Below are 16,522 nucleotides of genomic sequence, written 5' to 3' on the forward strand. Positions count from 1 at the left end.
GTGTGTGTGTGTGTGTGTGTGTGTGTGTGTGTGTGTGTGTGTGTGTGATCTGTTGAGAGCAGGCTAGTGCTGTCTGTTTGTAAAAGGATCCTCATTTTACGTTTCTGGTATTTCAGAACTTGTTTATGTTGAAGTTGAAGCTAAATCCTACATTGGATTGCTAGAAATAAAGCCATATAATATTTTTACCTCAGTATTTGAACATATATAATAATATATTATTTTTAAGATTCCGCTTCTCATTATTTTAGACAGGTGCTCTAGTTCACAGCTATAGGGGAACAGGTGGAATTTTTGAAGTTTGTTGGAATGCAGCAGGAGACAAGGTTGGAGCCAGTGCATCAGATGGTTCAGTAAGTATATAATGAAGTGTTTCCAAAGGGTATGTGTGTGTGTGTGTGTGTGTGTGTGTGTGTAAGAAAGAGAGAAAGCATAGTGAATAAATGTGGCTTGTTGTGGTAGTGACTACAAAAGTGTTCTTTTTAAAAAATAAATTTTATGATATGGGTATTGACCTTTTTTACTGAAGGCTCTATACTTTTTATGTTCATTTCATTCAGATAATGTAAACAGAGTTTAGGCTATCTTTGCCAGAAGAGTGCCTTCATAATCAAGAAATAGACAGTTATTTTTAGTGTAAAACTTCATCACTGAAATTAAGTGTAGCACTGTGAGAGAGACTTGAATTTTTAATGCCTATTTTTGCCTTCTCTTCCTTGCAGAAGAGTGTTGGTGGCCCAGGGAAGGGGAAATACAGGCAGTTGGGTCTGCATTGAGGAATGTGTGATACCAAGAGACTTTCAGGATGAGGTTGGCCATGTATTCACAGAAATACTAGTTATGGCTTCTAAAGTTCTGAAAGCCAAGGGAAGATGGAAAGGGGATAGCTGTTAGCTGTTTACTGAAGCAATAGCTTAATGCAATCTGTAGTATCTTTCATTAAGATCCAAGAGATAGAAAATGGTCTATTTTGAGTATATTTTTTCTACTTTTTAATTAACAGAGAGTAAATCTTCAGCATGTTAGCCATGGTTCTTCCTCTGTAGTATTAACCCATGGTTGTTAACTCCCATCTGCTTTCAGACAATTTATCTGATTTCTGTTGGTGCCCATTGCTATGATTACTTTTGTTTTACCAGTTTCGTGAACTTGGAACTAAGAAATAGATTCCAAACTGTATAAAAGTGTACAATGAAATTCTTTACACACTGGTTGATTATTTTAATTTCTTACAGGTTTGTGTATTAGACCTTCGGAAATAGCGCTACTAGTTGGAAGCCATGGACCGACTATGAATGTGTATATAGCCAAAATGACTGTCCCCGACCCAAGTACTGCTATAGTCCCACTTGAACCATGGCCAGTCCACTACAGCCAAATCTAAGAGAAATATATACATACAGTGTATATAAACAAAATTGCACCCTGAAGATGACAGAATTTTGTCACAGCTTGTGAATTCTGTTCACCAAGTGCTGGAATCTAATCTGCTGTGCCCCTAAAATAGCATTTAGAAGTTTTGGATATGAAAAACGGAAGAGAGAAAAAAATAAGCGTTATAAAAGCAGCCCATACATGTACGAGTTTTTGGATACTAATGACAGCCTTGTTTCTCCCCTTTGAATCAGCAGACACCATGGATTATATTCTTTTTTCCCTTCAGTAGTTTAGCAGTTTGTATGTACAGAGAAAATGGACTTACAAAAACTTGCAGCAGTAGTTTGTTCTTGCTTTTAAACTTTGTTTTTGGTTTAGTTTATGGATGCATGAAGTAAGGGAGTGAATCAGTTTCTTGTTTATATTTTTTTCACCTTTTAAACAAAAAATTCTTAAAAATATTTTAATGCATTCTTTTGAAGAGATAGATGTTTGGTACATTTATGGCTCCCAGAGCATATATTCGATTGGTGCATGTTGTAGGAGGGGGAATCGGAAATTAAATGGAACTGTATGACTTTGGTCATGTCAATCTGTAAGACACATCAGTAAAAGGGTATTATGCTCTGTTTTTTGTTTTTGCTTTTGCTTTGTATTTTTGTTGTGAGTTTTTTTTTTTTTTTTCTCTTTGGTTTTTTTGTTTTGTTTTTTGGTGATGTGGCTTAAATGCAATAGTTTCTTTTTTGGGACATATTTCTGCCAATTAAAGACTTAGAAGGGCACAAAAAATTTTCTAATACCATAGAGAAGATGCATAAACAAAAATCTTCTGATGTCTTGTAGCCATAACTAAATTATGGTTAAAATGTGCACTATTGTGAAAAGGAGCAAAGTAGGTTTGAGTTTTTTTTGTTGTTTGTTTATTTGTTTCTTTTGCTTTGTTTTTTAAGAGATTAAAATGTTTCTGGATAAGGATTAGCTTCTCAAAGTGTCCATCATTCTGTGTAGAAGCTTAAATATGTAATGTAACCAAACTCCAGTATTAAAAATCTCTCATGTTATTTTTCTTTTTACAAAGCAAGATAACAACATATTAACACTGCCATTACATGGCAAAATGTTTGCTACCTTAGTTTAAAAACAATCTTTAAAACAAAAGACTTGCTTCAAGGTGTTTTCACATAGCGGTGATTCAAAATTTTTTAAAAAGGTATAATTGCACTAACCTCCCTGCTGCTCTAATTCTGCATTTGTGGTACTTGTGACTACATTTTTTCAAATAATAGCTAGATTTAAGCTGCTATGTTTTGTTTTTTCAGTAATCACTACTATATCATGTCTTTTACTCTGTTTATAATATCACGTATTTTCTTAAAGGTATAGGTATCAGATCAAAAACCTCCTGTGCTCATGCAACTAAAAGCTAAAATATACAGAATCTACAAATGATAGCATGGGGCTATGTTTATATGTGTGATTAACAGGGTTTGTCATGATTACTGTAATAATCCAGAAGTGTCGATTTTGAAGAGAATAGTTGTCAAATTTATGTCTCAAAGATTTTAATTAAGGAATATCATTTATTATCAAGCTTGGCAAATTTATAACACTGTCACTAATTATTTTGAAGCTTTTACTGCTAAAATTTTAACCTATGTTTTAAGTTTAAGTAGAAACTGATTTAACCCAAGTAATGCAGCTTTGATTTTCAGCATTTGTTGTTTTGCTATTTTTACAAAACAGCATTGATTGAAGCAAGTCTTGGTTTTACTAAGGTAGGATAGCATTTGCTATTGGTAAAGAGAATAAATACACTTAATTTCACAATACATTGTTTTATGTGTACCCCAGTTGTTGTTAGTGGGGACTATGATACTGTAATAATATTTTTTAAAATTTACATCCAGAGAGGCAGTCATTCATGATGGTTTTGTGCCAGCTGTTTTTAGGGTTTTCGATCACATTATAGATATTTAGAACTATTACCCTGTGACTTACGTAGGAAACCTAATACGCTGAGTATCTGGCACTTGAAATCCTGCTTTTATTGCTGGAGGTCCACATCTGTGGTTGACCTCTGTTGTTGTTTTAAAAAAGTAAATAAAATTTTAAAAATCTGTGCAATAATTTTTAAATGTGCTCCCAGGAATAGACACAAATGTTTTGAGTATGTTTAAGCTGCATTTTCCTTTAGCGATGCATTTGTCAATTGCACTGAATTTAAATCTGAAAGTCAGAGGTGATTATTGATAGTACTTTTTGTATTTTGATATGGACAGTTTATTCATTTGCATACAGTTATTGACTTTTTTTCCCCAGCTGATTAAAAGATAGTCATGAAGTTCTGCAGTATAGCTGCCAAAATAGACAGCTACATGTTTATGGTGTTGTCATCTTCTCTGTTTTTGGGGGGTTTTTTGGTTGTTGTTGTTGTTGTTGTTTTTATCTTTAGCTATTTTACTTAAGCATAATAGCCACAATAGGACATATAAAAGATTATAAATACAGAGCTTTATTATCCTGAAGTCTTGGGTCTTTTAAGTATAAACGATCAGAAAGGTATCCATTTTGTAGGCTTGGGTTCTTTGTGAGCATACAGTTATTTCTTTTTGCTGCTGTTCTCACCATCATCATTGCCTGCTGATGTGCCACGATGCTGCTCCAGTAGACATAAATAAGATTGCCTCTAATTTGAGCAGTAACATGATTATAAGAGACCAAGTTTCACAGCCTGTAAAAGTTCTATTTTTGAGGTTCTTGCTTATTTTTCCTTCCTTTTTTTTTTTTCTCTCTAAGAACTTATCTGAAGATCTACTGATTCCAGTAGATTTTCTGTGGTATTCATTATATATCATTGTTGTATAGGCTACTGTAAGAAACTTATAAGGAAAAATAGAAAGGAAGACTTGAATGAATAGAATACTCATTGATTAAAATAGAATAAGGAAAGAGCAGCTGTCACTCTTAAATATCGTAAAGGAATATCTTTTTTCTTCTCCATGTAGGAAATCCCCTAAGTTCTTAATATTTGTTCCATTCCCAATTCCCTGTCATTGATCAGGTACCATCATTGACTTTCAAGTGACTTTTAGAAGTGGTTAACTTTTAATTTCCTAATAGGTCTTAGAGTGTATTGAATTCTGTTTTAATTAGTTATTCTCTAGGTAAGTATGTTTTAGGATTAAACACCTTTTACAGATACTGAAAGTGCCTCCTTTTGTGGTGTAAAAAACAAATTATGGTGCAAAAAGTAATCATTAGATTGAATTACATGAAGGTTTTTTGCTTTTTGACATATAAAAATGTCAAGAGAAAGGCCAAAGATTTGTACTTTTTCACTTAACTTATAAAGCACTCCTTTTTTCCTTAAACTTATTTCTGTCAAATTAGATTTAATGAGAGAGTACTATTTTTAAGGAGCTATCTGTTTATGTAGAATGATTTTGTTAAGAGTAATGTAAACTATTATTGAGTAGAGGCCTGAAGAGGAGTATGCATTTTTGCTGTTTAAAGGAATCACAAGTGACCATTCTTATGTCAGCAAAAATGTTAAGTTTTACTAGATAAGTAGAAAAAATAAATCTCAAATGCAGTGCTATTTACTCTTTTCAAACAGTTCTCATTTTCTTAAGCACATTGTACATTTCTATAGAACCCGCATTTATTCTCACATGCTAAGGACGGTACTTGCATTTGGTGAATTACTGTTGACAGTTTCCACAGAAATCCTATTTCAGTGGACCAACATTGTGGCATGGCAGCAAATGCCAACATTTTGGGGAATAGCAGCAAATCTACAAGAGACCCTGGTTGGTTTTTTGTTTGTTTGTTTGTTTGTTTTCTTCTGAATCAGCAGGGACGGAAGGGGAGTTAGGGAAGTTATGAATTACTCCTTCCTGTAATAGCTCTGACGTGTCACATTCATTATCAGTTTGTTTTTTTTTTAAAACACGTGATTCTAACTAAATGTAGAAGAGAGAGCAAAAAAAGAAAAGAGAGAAAGTGTTCACTTTTTTAATACACTGATTTAGAAATTTGATGTCTTATATCAGTAGTTCTGAAGGATTAATAGCATTCTTTATTTCCGCCTTTACGTTGACAGTGTTGAAGCAGGGTGAATAACTAGGGCATATTTTTTTTTCTAGTAAGCTGTTTCATGATGTTTTCTTTGGAGTTTCTGGATAAGTTCAAGAAAACATTCTGCATGTTGTATCTAGTCTAATGTACTTTTCCATCTCATTAAAAACAAAAACAGACAGACTGCATTCTGTAGCTCTGTAATCCCTAAATACAGAAGTAATTTTCTTCTTTCCTGACTTTGACATTGTAGCTATAATGTTCTAATTTTGATTTTTACAAATCCTTTGGGTCTAATTCTGTGAGCCTACTTCTAGCACTGGATTAAAATGTCTGCATCATTTCTTTAGTTACCCAGTTAACTTTAAAACTGTTGTACAAGTGTAAACCAGCCCATGACAGTTTTTTGTACATGTTAAAGAACTTTATTGTTCAGTTTTCATGATTATTGTGTAAGGAAGACTGATATAGATGTTCTACGCTGTCCTGGACCATGTTAATTACACTTATGATGTATTTTGGTTCCACATCACAATGATTTGTCCCCAATGACCCTTTTCTCCTTTCTAGGCACATTTTTTGTTGTTGTTGTTGTTGCAGTTTCCCTTTGCATTGTATTGCTTTGACAACTGTAATTTGAATCAGATCTGAAAGAGGTCCAGAATAAAATATATTTTGATATTATGTTGGCTGTGTACATATATAAAACCTTTGATATCTATGTAGTTTGTATAGACTATTTACTAGTCAAGTAAAGGGAGAGGGATGCTATTTCTTGTTTACAATTTCTTGTTTACATTTTATTGCAATTACTCCTCCAGTGTTCTTTTGTAGAATAAACTTTTTTGCTCTGACTTAGCCTTCATAACATATAGCATGTCTATTCTCCCATACTGGTGTTACCAGTTGTAACAACTGCCATCAGAACCCAAACCACTGTATTTCATAAATATATTGTTTTACAAGATAGACACTTTAAAGTAAGCCCATAGATAAAATTACAAATTTTACTATTTTATTACTTCTCGTAGGAGATAAGATTTTTTAAATGAAGGGATTACTTACTATTTTTATTAAAGACTAATAGAGCATTTAATCAGCTAAGGAATAACAATTAACTTTTGAATTATTTTAAAAAATCAACGTTGTACTTAGAAGACATTGTTTCACATAAACAGAGACAGATTCATTTGTTTAGAGTCCATTTGAGCACAAAACAATGTGTACATGTTGTTGAAGATTTTTAGGACAGGGTGTGCTCAACATCCTTAATGCCCTTTTTTCTTCATAGAAACCTATTATAATTAAAAAATTTTTTTCCTTAGCTAGTGGCTTATGTTGCTAACAAACCTTATAAGCTGTGAGGAAAGATACTAGGCACCTTCCAGTTTTAATTAATCCCAACTCCTGTAGAGTTACCTAGAGACTTTTTTAAAGAATCATTGAGCATATTTTTTAATTTTTTGTTTTTTTAAAAACTTGTATTCTCCAGGTCTTCTACATTTCCCTTCCATTACCTTAAGTATAAACTACTTATGGGCATATAGCCTTGTCACGTTTTATTAAATGATAAGCTACTGCAGTTACTAGAACTTTCTGACAGCCTTTCATTTTCAAAGGGTTAACTTTTATTGCATGGCATAGATTGTTAATACCGTTCTGCATTTTACACTTTTTCCGAAAGTGTTGGACAACTAAGGATTATAATCTGTCTAAGTTTGAGGTAAAACAAGTGCAGAAGGGGTTATTTGAAATTTCCTAGTTCTTACACTTTACAGTAGATCAGATTTCTTACCTATTATAATACATAGCAGGTCAAATTAAAGTTTACTGTTTCCCTAGTATATACGCTTGCAAATGCAGTGGAGGAAAAGACACTATGGACAGTAGTTTTACGGTGCTTTTCTCTGCTGTACCAAAGCTCTGTCAACAATGAAATGTTAACCCTATGCTACTTTTTCTGCATGTTTCTTCTCTTCAAATGTCATATATCTCAATGCTTACTTGTCCTAACTTGTAATATTTTTGTATTAAATTTTTTTAGGAGTTCCTTGTAATTTCTTTATAATTTAAAATATATTAAACACAAAGTGTTTAGTAAAGTAAGAAGACAATTATTAACGTTTCTTGGTTGTTGGGTTTGTATGATCAATTGTGCAAACAATTCACACTTCAAGAACTAGGACCAGTGGGGTGTAATCTACACAGAAAAATATACCACAGTTCTGTTAAAAAACAAGCCATCTTAATAAGTTATACAATCGAGTGTCAGAATGGGCTGCTTTAAGAGTTACTGCACTGCCAGAAATAACAAAATCATAGGTCGGAGGGCTCCTGGACTGCTGTGGAGGGATTTAAACACTGCATGGATACCTCAAGTAGTCAACTCTTCTTACATTAAAAATCCAGTCACACTGAACTCAGTCTGAGATCAGACATTTGAAAACATCAGCTTCCAGAATCTCACACATTCAAATTTAGGGGGTTTTGAAAACTCTGCATATTGTCAGGTCCTTCTCCACAAAAGCTTTTACTGACTTAATTTATATACACTACTTGACCAGGTGAATTATCTGATTTTCCAACTCGGGTACCTGAGGAACAGAATACCTCAGGACAAGGAATGGCGACCTACACGTCTGGCGTGGGTCATACTGAAGGCCCAGAGTCATCAGATAACTCGAGTTTAATATGACATAAAACTATAGCTGTGTGGTATGTTTTTAAATGTCTCCCGTGAAATGGTTGAAATAAACAAGTTTGAAGTTGGACAAGTGTGTTGAAATAAATGAAGTCTTACTATAATCAAGACTAAATTAGAGGTAAGTAAATTTTACATTTTTAAAAACAATGTTGACTTAGAGTCCCTTAAAACCCTTTTTAAAGTAATATGCCTGGCCCTACCTTAACCTACTCGCTAATATGATAGCGCTAGGTATGTGTGCCTTTTTTTAATGTTTGTGTGCCATAGATGATATTCATAAGTACCCGCTCATAAAGAAATTGAAAAATTCCCACTTGCAAATATCCAACCAGTTCTTCTGTGGTTACACAGTTACCACTTTGCTATGTGTCCTTCCAGACATTTTTAATACATGCGTAAAGAACAAAACAGGGTTGTAATATTCACGGATTTGAGAAACTAGCTTTTTCGCTGAACCGGTCAGGGCCTTTTGTGACATCAGTGTATATACACCCCTCTACTGTAGATGTGGAGTCTACCATAGAGATTTAGGGCATGAATTCTACCTGACTGTCTGCGTTGAATCCCAGCTCCACTCTTAAGTTGTTTGACCTAAGGAGTTACTGTCCTGGCTTTCCCATGTGTAAAATGGGGCTAGCAATAGTACCTACCTCACAGATTGGTTATGAGGATTAAAATTGTTAACGTATATAAAGCCCTTAGGGAACCATGCCTGCTTGTATAAAGCATACTATGTGCTACCTTTATTTTGATTTTTAATGGTTGTATGGTATACCGTAATTTAGTTAGCCCCCTATAATGTATATTTACTTTTTCACTGTTTCCTATTATAAACAGTGATGCAGTAAACAAATCAGTAGGGCAAACTCAACAGTTGGTTCTGATGTACACTCCTGGTTAATAGGCATTTTCAAAGAATCTATAAAACTTGCTACCCACCCATTTTCTGGCATTAACTGAATATGTTATTTTGAAAACAGTCACCTGGGAATCTGTGGAAGGGAGATTTCTTGGGGAAAATGCTCTGGATGTTTACTCAATGTACATACAGGAACAAGAGAGAAAATAATTTAGACCAATAAAGGACAATCATGTGGCAGGAGTTAGCAGAAAACCACTAATGTTTTAAGCCTATGTTACTAGTCATTAAATGTTCAAGATATGAGTAAGATTTTGTTTAAACATGGAAGAGTATTTCTGCCACGGAGCAAGATACATAGGTTAAATCCAATTATAAAGTTACAGAACTACCAGAATATTTAGTGACATATACTAATAATGCTGGGAGCCAAGTTCCTAGTCCACGTGCTAGAATGGCAGGCATGTCTTTATTATAGGACTTAAAAAAAGTTCTGTCGTTATACGTTTTACCTTCTCGAGTCTTGCGTCTTCTTTTGTTACTTTTTCAGCACATATTTATTTGTTGAAAATCTAGTGTGTCCCAGGAAGTGCCTTTCCCACTACAATAGTAGTACAAATGGTGAGCAGGAAAAGATAGGCTCTGCCTTTGTGAAGTATTGTAATTGAATGCTGTAATAGGGAATTAGGTTGAAGCTGTTTTTCTAAGTCAAAAACTACTAAACACTGGAAATTTTAAAAGGTTCAGCTTAATTTGAGGTACTGTTTCTAAATGGCAAGGGGTTTCTAACAGTTTGGGTTGTTGGCCCCTTAGACTAGGTGAGCTCATCTGGCTATGTATGTCCCAGTACGGCCCTCTCTGTGACCCACGTTGGACGTGTAATTACTTGTTTTATGTCAGTCCTCTAATGCTGCTATTAAAATTTTAAATAGTATGTATTTACCTCCATTTATTACTTAAAACAGTGTCCATTGATTCCTTACCTGGAAAGCCAGAGAAATTAGGCACTTCATCTCTTCTCACCTCAAGAGCTCTGTTATGATTTTCACTCGTTAAAGGTGATAGGCATATTTTTGCTGTTACTGCTGTTACAGTCAGGAACTCATAAATGTTGGAAATGTGTGCCAATCTGTGTCTCAAACCTCACCCCTACCAGGTTTCCAAAGGCAGTTATACACAAACAGTATATGAGTCAAAGTACCTCTTTTTTAATAGCTACAGGAGCTATACTTGTATCAACCCATTCAGCTCTAGAGGGAGGCTGCTTTGAGGTTTGTGGTTTAGGGTTTTGCTACTCAAAACTGTAGCCCGTAGGCCTCACCTGGAAACTTGTTAGAAGTCGTCCCAAGCCCCACCCCAGGACCTAATGAATCTGAACCTGCCCTGTAACAAGGTTCCCCCCACCACACACACCCAAGTAAATTGCATGCACATGAAGGTTTGAGAATTACTGTAGGGTCCGAAGTCAAACTAGAGGACCTTGTACCACTTTCCCCCTCCCCATGCCTATCCTGAAGTCCTTGAGACTAGCAGCGTATGTTGGGACACCATAACAGTTGCTGTTCATGATAGGGCTAGAGGTCCCCAAAGGGACTCTAAAACACAGCTTACTGATAAGACATGGAGTGGTAAAATTTTAGGGTGTTGTATTAAAGGGTTCTCAATAAACACAGTAATCCTGCTAAACTTAATAATATCCCAATATCTCAGGCTCTGACCAATCAACTGGGAGACTATGGGCAAGATACCCTCTCTCTGCCTATGTCCTTACCTGTAAACTGGAAAATGACAGTCACCTGTCTTGGGTTGTAAGGACTAAACGAGATGATGCCTGTAGTTTTGAGCACCATGCCCAGCTCATAGTTAGGCATGAGGAAAAGTATAACCATTATTGTCCTCTGGTGGTGGTGCTGATGGAGGGTGCTAGGATGATGCGAGGAGCAGAAGCTCCTATACCTTTATGTTGAGATGTATGTGATTTGTATTGTCTTCTGTATACACATCTGTTTATATTCAGTTTCATATCTCAGTAAGTTCAGTACTCACTTTGAGACCATGGCTTCTTTGTTCCTGAGTTTATTTGGACCCAGTTTTTAGTTGTTGGATTTAGTTGGATTTCATCTTCGTTTAGTCCTAGTGAGTTCTGTCTTCCTTGAATCCTTGTGCATTTGAGGCTCTTGCTGTACCTGTCCTACACAAAAATGAATACTTGATAGAGTATATTATTCTTGCATCACATTTTCTTAAATCTCAGTTGATCAGCATTAAAGTGGAAGTCAAGAACTCCCAACGTGAGAATAAGTGGTATTTCACCCAGGACCTGCTAAATCAGATTGCATGCAGAGTGAGGATCCTCAATCTGTGTTTCCAGAAGTTTCTAATGCACAGGAAACCTAGAGAACCACACTGTGCTACTCGCCTGTCTTCTGGCAATCACCGCTGCTGTGCTGAAGTGCGAGACCACCGTGGCTTTTGTCTCAGGTAATTTTTTCCCCCTGGATTCCTGAGGATTCCTTGTCCTTGAAATTCTGTAACTTCTTAGGATATGCCTAGGCATTCCTCCCTTCTGAATCTGTTCTGGAACCCAGCAAAACCTAGTAAACACAGTAAGCCCACAGTCACGTTTTTCTTTACTTCCAAAAACCTTACTAAAATGTTGAGTCTGTTTTTCCTTTTCATGATATTTTGCTGAGCCTTGCGGCAGACCCAGCTGAAGTTAGCAATCATGACTATCCAGTGGCACCAGTCTACACGCCCTTGTGTGCTTTTTCTCCATGGTGCTCAACAGGCCTGGGGAAGAGGATGTCTTAGGTGGTGATTGAGACTAGCAGGGTCAAGGAGCTTTCAACAGTTCACACCTTGCCAGAGGGTTAGCACTCCAAGAACTTCCAGGACATGGGGTCCTCTAGTCAGGATATGCCTGGGACAGAGTGAGTAGCACTTGTGAGAAACCTCAGGTTTCTGGAGACTGGAAAGGTTTCTATGTGTCTGGAAGGAACCGTCATGACCCAGGTTAAAGGCAAGGGTGATAACGTATGCCTGGCGTTCATGCTTCCTGGGAGATAGTGGAGGTTCTGCCGACATGAAAGAGCTTGTCAGATGGGTTAGAAGATTATGGTTGCTCAGAGCTGTCAATGAGAATACGCGGCAGTGCCTGGGAAGGGGACTGTGGAATAGAGGCTAAGTGTGGGGCGGGGCAGGGGAGCAGGGTCGGTTTAGCAACGTGAAGTTAGGTGGCTGAGGCAGCTGTGTCTCTTGGATTCAGTCACATTCTTATCTAGCCATACTGAAATAGATGCACCTCCTGTAAGGTTTCTTCTCCCCTATATAGTCATGTGATTCCTGTACCTGGAATGCCTTCTCCCTTGCCTAATTCCTAATTATCAGGTTCAGTCAAGCCAAGTGCTTCTCGGAAGACTGGCCGTTGCCTACTGCCTTCCTTCTGCCTCTACTTCTGCTCTGGGGTAGGTGCCCCTGCCACTCTCAGTGCCCTGTCCACAGCTCTGGTGATAGAATGGCTTCCTAGGCTGCCTCTACTAAACTGGGTTCCCGAAGGGCAAAGCCTATCTATTGTATTTCTCTCTGGATTCCCAGAACCTAGGATAGTGCCTGGGGGAAATAGCTGTTTGATGAATTCGAGAGATAAGGGATGGAAGGCACTCATGGAGAGTAAATTGTGAAAATGAGAAGGTCACATACTGTAGTGAAAAAAAGCATTACCTTTTTCCTATGGATGTGAGCTGGAACAAGTTTCTTTATATCTGAGCATCAATTTCTTATGTCTGAGAAATACCTATGTAAGATATCTTGCTTTCAAGGTAGTTTTAAGGATTAGCAGTCTTGTTAACTTGTTTGGCACAGTGGCTGGCATAAATTAGGCTTTTATATACATGGCATGATTACTATTGTTGCTATTTTTACCGTTATAAACATGCCAGAGAAAACATTTGTTTGACAGGATCATTTGTTGAAAATAATTAGTGGTAATTAGATTTACAAAGGCACTACTATTATGGACATGAATGTGGAAGTAGTTATTGAACGAGCTGTTATTTACAGTTGCATTTTGTTACGACAGTACATTTTTAAGTATGTAATTGTTTTTTGTGTGCAACCTGGTTGCATCATGATGATGATGGCTGTGTGTCTGTGTAATCTGTTCCCTTGTGTTACTTCACCTGTGATTTTTTCCGTCTTGCCCTTAGTCTCCACTAAATTTTTTTTTGGCGGGGAAGGGGGGCATTGTCAAAAATTGGAGAATGCACTTTTAAATGCAACTCTGTGCCAAACATCCGTTTTGTGATCTATTATTTATAGAAAAACATCGGAAATGGCATCAATATTAAGAACCAAGGTTCTAAAGGAGTAGCATTTCACATGTCGCTTTCTTTTGCCTTGATTTCAATATATCTCACTTAGACTTCAATTTTGAAACATGAATCAAGGTCAAAATAGCACTCTACTTCTGTGTGTTTGGTCACCTTCATTTTTCAGACATAGACCTTTTGATCTACGTAATTGTTTTTTTCCTTATGGTAGTAATGTGCGCTCATTTTAGAAAATCTTTAAGAAAAAGTGTTGAGGTATATGTGTAAATAAGGAGAAAAATCACAAGTGTAAATTTTATCTAGCTTTAAGCAGGATGCTTAGGTACTGCTAAATATAGGCCTTTCTGCCATTTCAGTGAAGAATAGGGCGTCCTGCTGACCTCCATGGGACGCATAACATGAGTAAGAAAGATTAATTGTTATTTCAGGTTACTGAGATTTTGCAGTTGTTTGTTATTGTAGCATACTCACTCTTTTACCCCTACGTCTGACCCACCTGGGCATTCTCTCCTATAGTAGCCTCTGTTAGCTACATAATATTCTAGACACTTTCCTACGTGTTTATAAACATAAACCAATGGTTTGTTTCAACATAAAGGGGATTATGCTGTACTTGTTATTCTGTGGCTTAATTCATTTAGTGTATTAAAACGTCTTTCCATGTTCTTTTTCAGAACAGCTTTATTGAGCTCTAATTGACGTAAAGTACATATTTATTTGTTTATTTTTAAAGATTTAATTTTATTTGTGGCTGCGTTGGGTCTTCGTTGCTGCGTGCGGGCTTTCTTTAGTTGCAGCGAGCAGGGGCTACTCTTCGTGGCTGTGCGTGGGCTTCTCCTTGTGGTGTGGCTTCTCTTGTTGCGGAACATGGGCTCTAGGCGCACAGGCTTCAGTAGTTGTGGCTCATGGGCTTAGCTGCTCCGCGGCATGTGAGACCTTTCCGGACCAGGGATTGAATCCGTGTCCCCTGCGTTGGCAGGCGGATTCTTATCCACTGCGCCACCACAGAAGTCCCAAAGTACATATTTAAATTGTACAGGTTTACGTGTCTCTACCTATGTATATACCTGTGACATAATCACACTTAAAAAATGGACCTATCTGTCCCCTTCAAAGTTTGCTTTTGCCCCTTGGGAATCCCTCTCAGCCATCCCTGTCATGACCCCAACCATTCTCAGGTTATCTTCTCCCAGCAAAGATGTGTGGTAACATGCATGGAGTATCGCCAACCAGGAAAACTTGTCCAAGCCCTGGTGTTAATGCCGAAAACTCGGCCTCTGTGCACTGGTGTCGAACTGAATCTTGGAGACAAGAGTTTGGGGTGAAGTAGAAGAGAATAGTTTTATTGCTTTGCTGGACAAAGCAGGACACAGCAGGCTCGTGCCCTCAAAAACTGTGTCCCAAGCCGGGAGGATTTGGTGAGGAGTTTTATAGCCATGGTTCAAGGGCGGGGTTGCTGATAAGGATCAGGGTGCGTGCAGGGCCTGCACCCCTTTAATCTGGCCTCAGGTGGTCTCCTGGTGATCAGCTTCTCTGCAATGAAGAATGCTGACATCTTCCATTTGTTGGGGGGTTTCGTGCTGCAGAAGAGCTCAAAGATATTATCATGTGTATCCCTTGAGGCAGAACCAGGATCCTGCCCCAAGCCTGGCTTGACTGCTCCTTCCTTGCCTCCGCATCCCCTCCCTTCCCCGATTAACAACCCTTTGAACCTGCCTTTTAGAACGCAGGGAAGGTCATGGAGGCTGAAGCCTGTTACCTACAAACCAGAGACGGGGAACAGAAAGGCTTCCATGCCCGGGAGTCCCACAGGGTCCTGCTGGATTTCAGTGGTCCAGATCTTACTGGGGGCTGGGTCACAAACACGTAGTTGACCACCCATGTGGTTGACCTTAGTTTCCAGCCCCTTTGAAGGCTGAGCTGATAACTGTCTGGCCCAAGCCCCTCCTCCCCCACCCTAACCATAAATCACATTGTTAGCATAGGTTATCTGGCATGGCCCAAGGCCTCCAGGTAAACAAAGACACTCTTATCAGGCAGGACGCTGAAGAGCTTATAAATTACCTCCCAGGAGCTAGAGGCAAAGGCCAAATCTCTTTAGGCAAGGTTAATCCTTTACTGCTCAACTGGTATTGACTTGCAGATACGTATTTTATTCTTCAGGTTAGAATCCAATGCTGTCATTATCTCTTTGGATGATCACATCAGTCCTTATTTGGCCATTGAGAGGTCTTTCCGGTCGGCTTCTGTGACCTTTCAACATGCCCCAGCACTTTTTTTTTTTTATAAGCACTTTATTACTTTTTGACCCTTCAAGTTTGCCCGGATTCATCTAGTATTTTCCCTGCCCCCACCATAGAAAAAGCCATTTCTTCAAAGAGCTCAGTTTTCTTTTACTGGAGAGTGGTATTTAGGCTGTAGGTGTTTTCATTGTTACTGTCTGCTTCTAAGTCCCCCTCAGAGCTAGTACACAAATACATGGATGTATGTTAACCCATGTATACTTATATATCTTGATTTATTTCTCTAGCTTTACATGTATTAAAATAAATGTGAGTTTATACTGACATCTCACTTTCTTCTAGTACCACTTGGGTTCCTTCTAGTTTTCCCCCTTGCCTACATGTCACTTCACTCTTGTAACCTGCCTCTCATTATCTATAATTTATTTGCATATTGATTTAACCCTAGTCTACATATACTTTCAGAATTACTAAACTGTGCCCCTGTGTAAAAAAAAATTTTATGAGCCATAATACAATGTTGTTTTGTACAATTCTTTACATTTGCAGTGTCTAGTCAAAGCAGTGTTATCCAAAGTTAGGTTAAGTTCCTTTTTTTCCCACCCCTTCAGTGAAGTTATGCATTTGTAATATAATTGAATTTATTTTTCAGCCTGGATTTCATACTGACATCCTACTTGAACTATTTCTTAATTTGCATGCAGTAAAATTCACTTTTTACGGTATAAAATACGGGTTTTGTTAAATGCGTAGTCATTTATATACCAACCACCAAAATACCACAGAGAAACAGTTCCATTACCCTGAAACTTCCCTGGACAGCTACTTTGTAGTCAACTGCCCTCCCCTCCCTCAGCCTTCAAGCAATCACTGATCTGTTTTCCATACCTGTAGTTCTGGCCTTTTTCAGAATGTGATGTAAATGCAGTAATAC

The 16,522-nt window shown here is 37.5% G+C and overlaps 1 protein-coding gene across 4 annotated transcripts in view; it reads left to right on the forward strand.

Moving 5' to 3' along the window:
• The window catches only part of TBL1XR1 (transducin beta like 1 X-linked receptor 1), a 191,568-nt gene extending 184,009 nt beyond the window's left edge, over positions 1-7,559 (forward strand). For 2 of the 4 annotated variants that reach the window (XM_029214587.1, XM_029214589.1), the window contains 2 exons: positions 252-353; positions 1,236-6,138. In XM_029214587.1, coding sequence (XP_029070420.1) covers positions 252-353; positions 1,236-1,262 — 129 coding nt within the window. In that variant the 3' untranslated portion in view covers positions 1,263-6,138. Of the gene's footprint in view, positions 1-251; positions 354-1,235 lie in introns of all 4 variants that reach the window. The other 2 variants (XM_029214588.1, XM_029214590.1) reach the window with 1 other exon arrangement.
• Positions 7,560-16,522: the final 8,963 nt, after the last annotated feature.

The sequence above is a fragment of the Monodon monoceros genome, unplaced genomic scaffold (assembly GCF_005190385.1).
Source record: "Monodon monoceros isolate NGI ecotype Baffin Bay Population unplaced genomic scaffold, NGI_Narwhal_1 Super_Scaffold_11, whole genome shotgun sequence".
Classification (NCBI taxonomy): Eukaryota; Metazoa; Chordata; class Mammalia; order Artiodactyla; family Monodontidae; genus Monodon; species Monodon monoceros.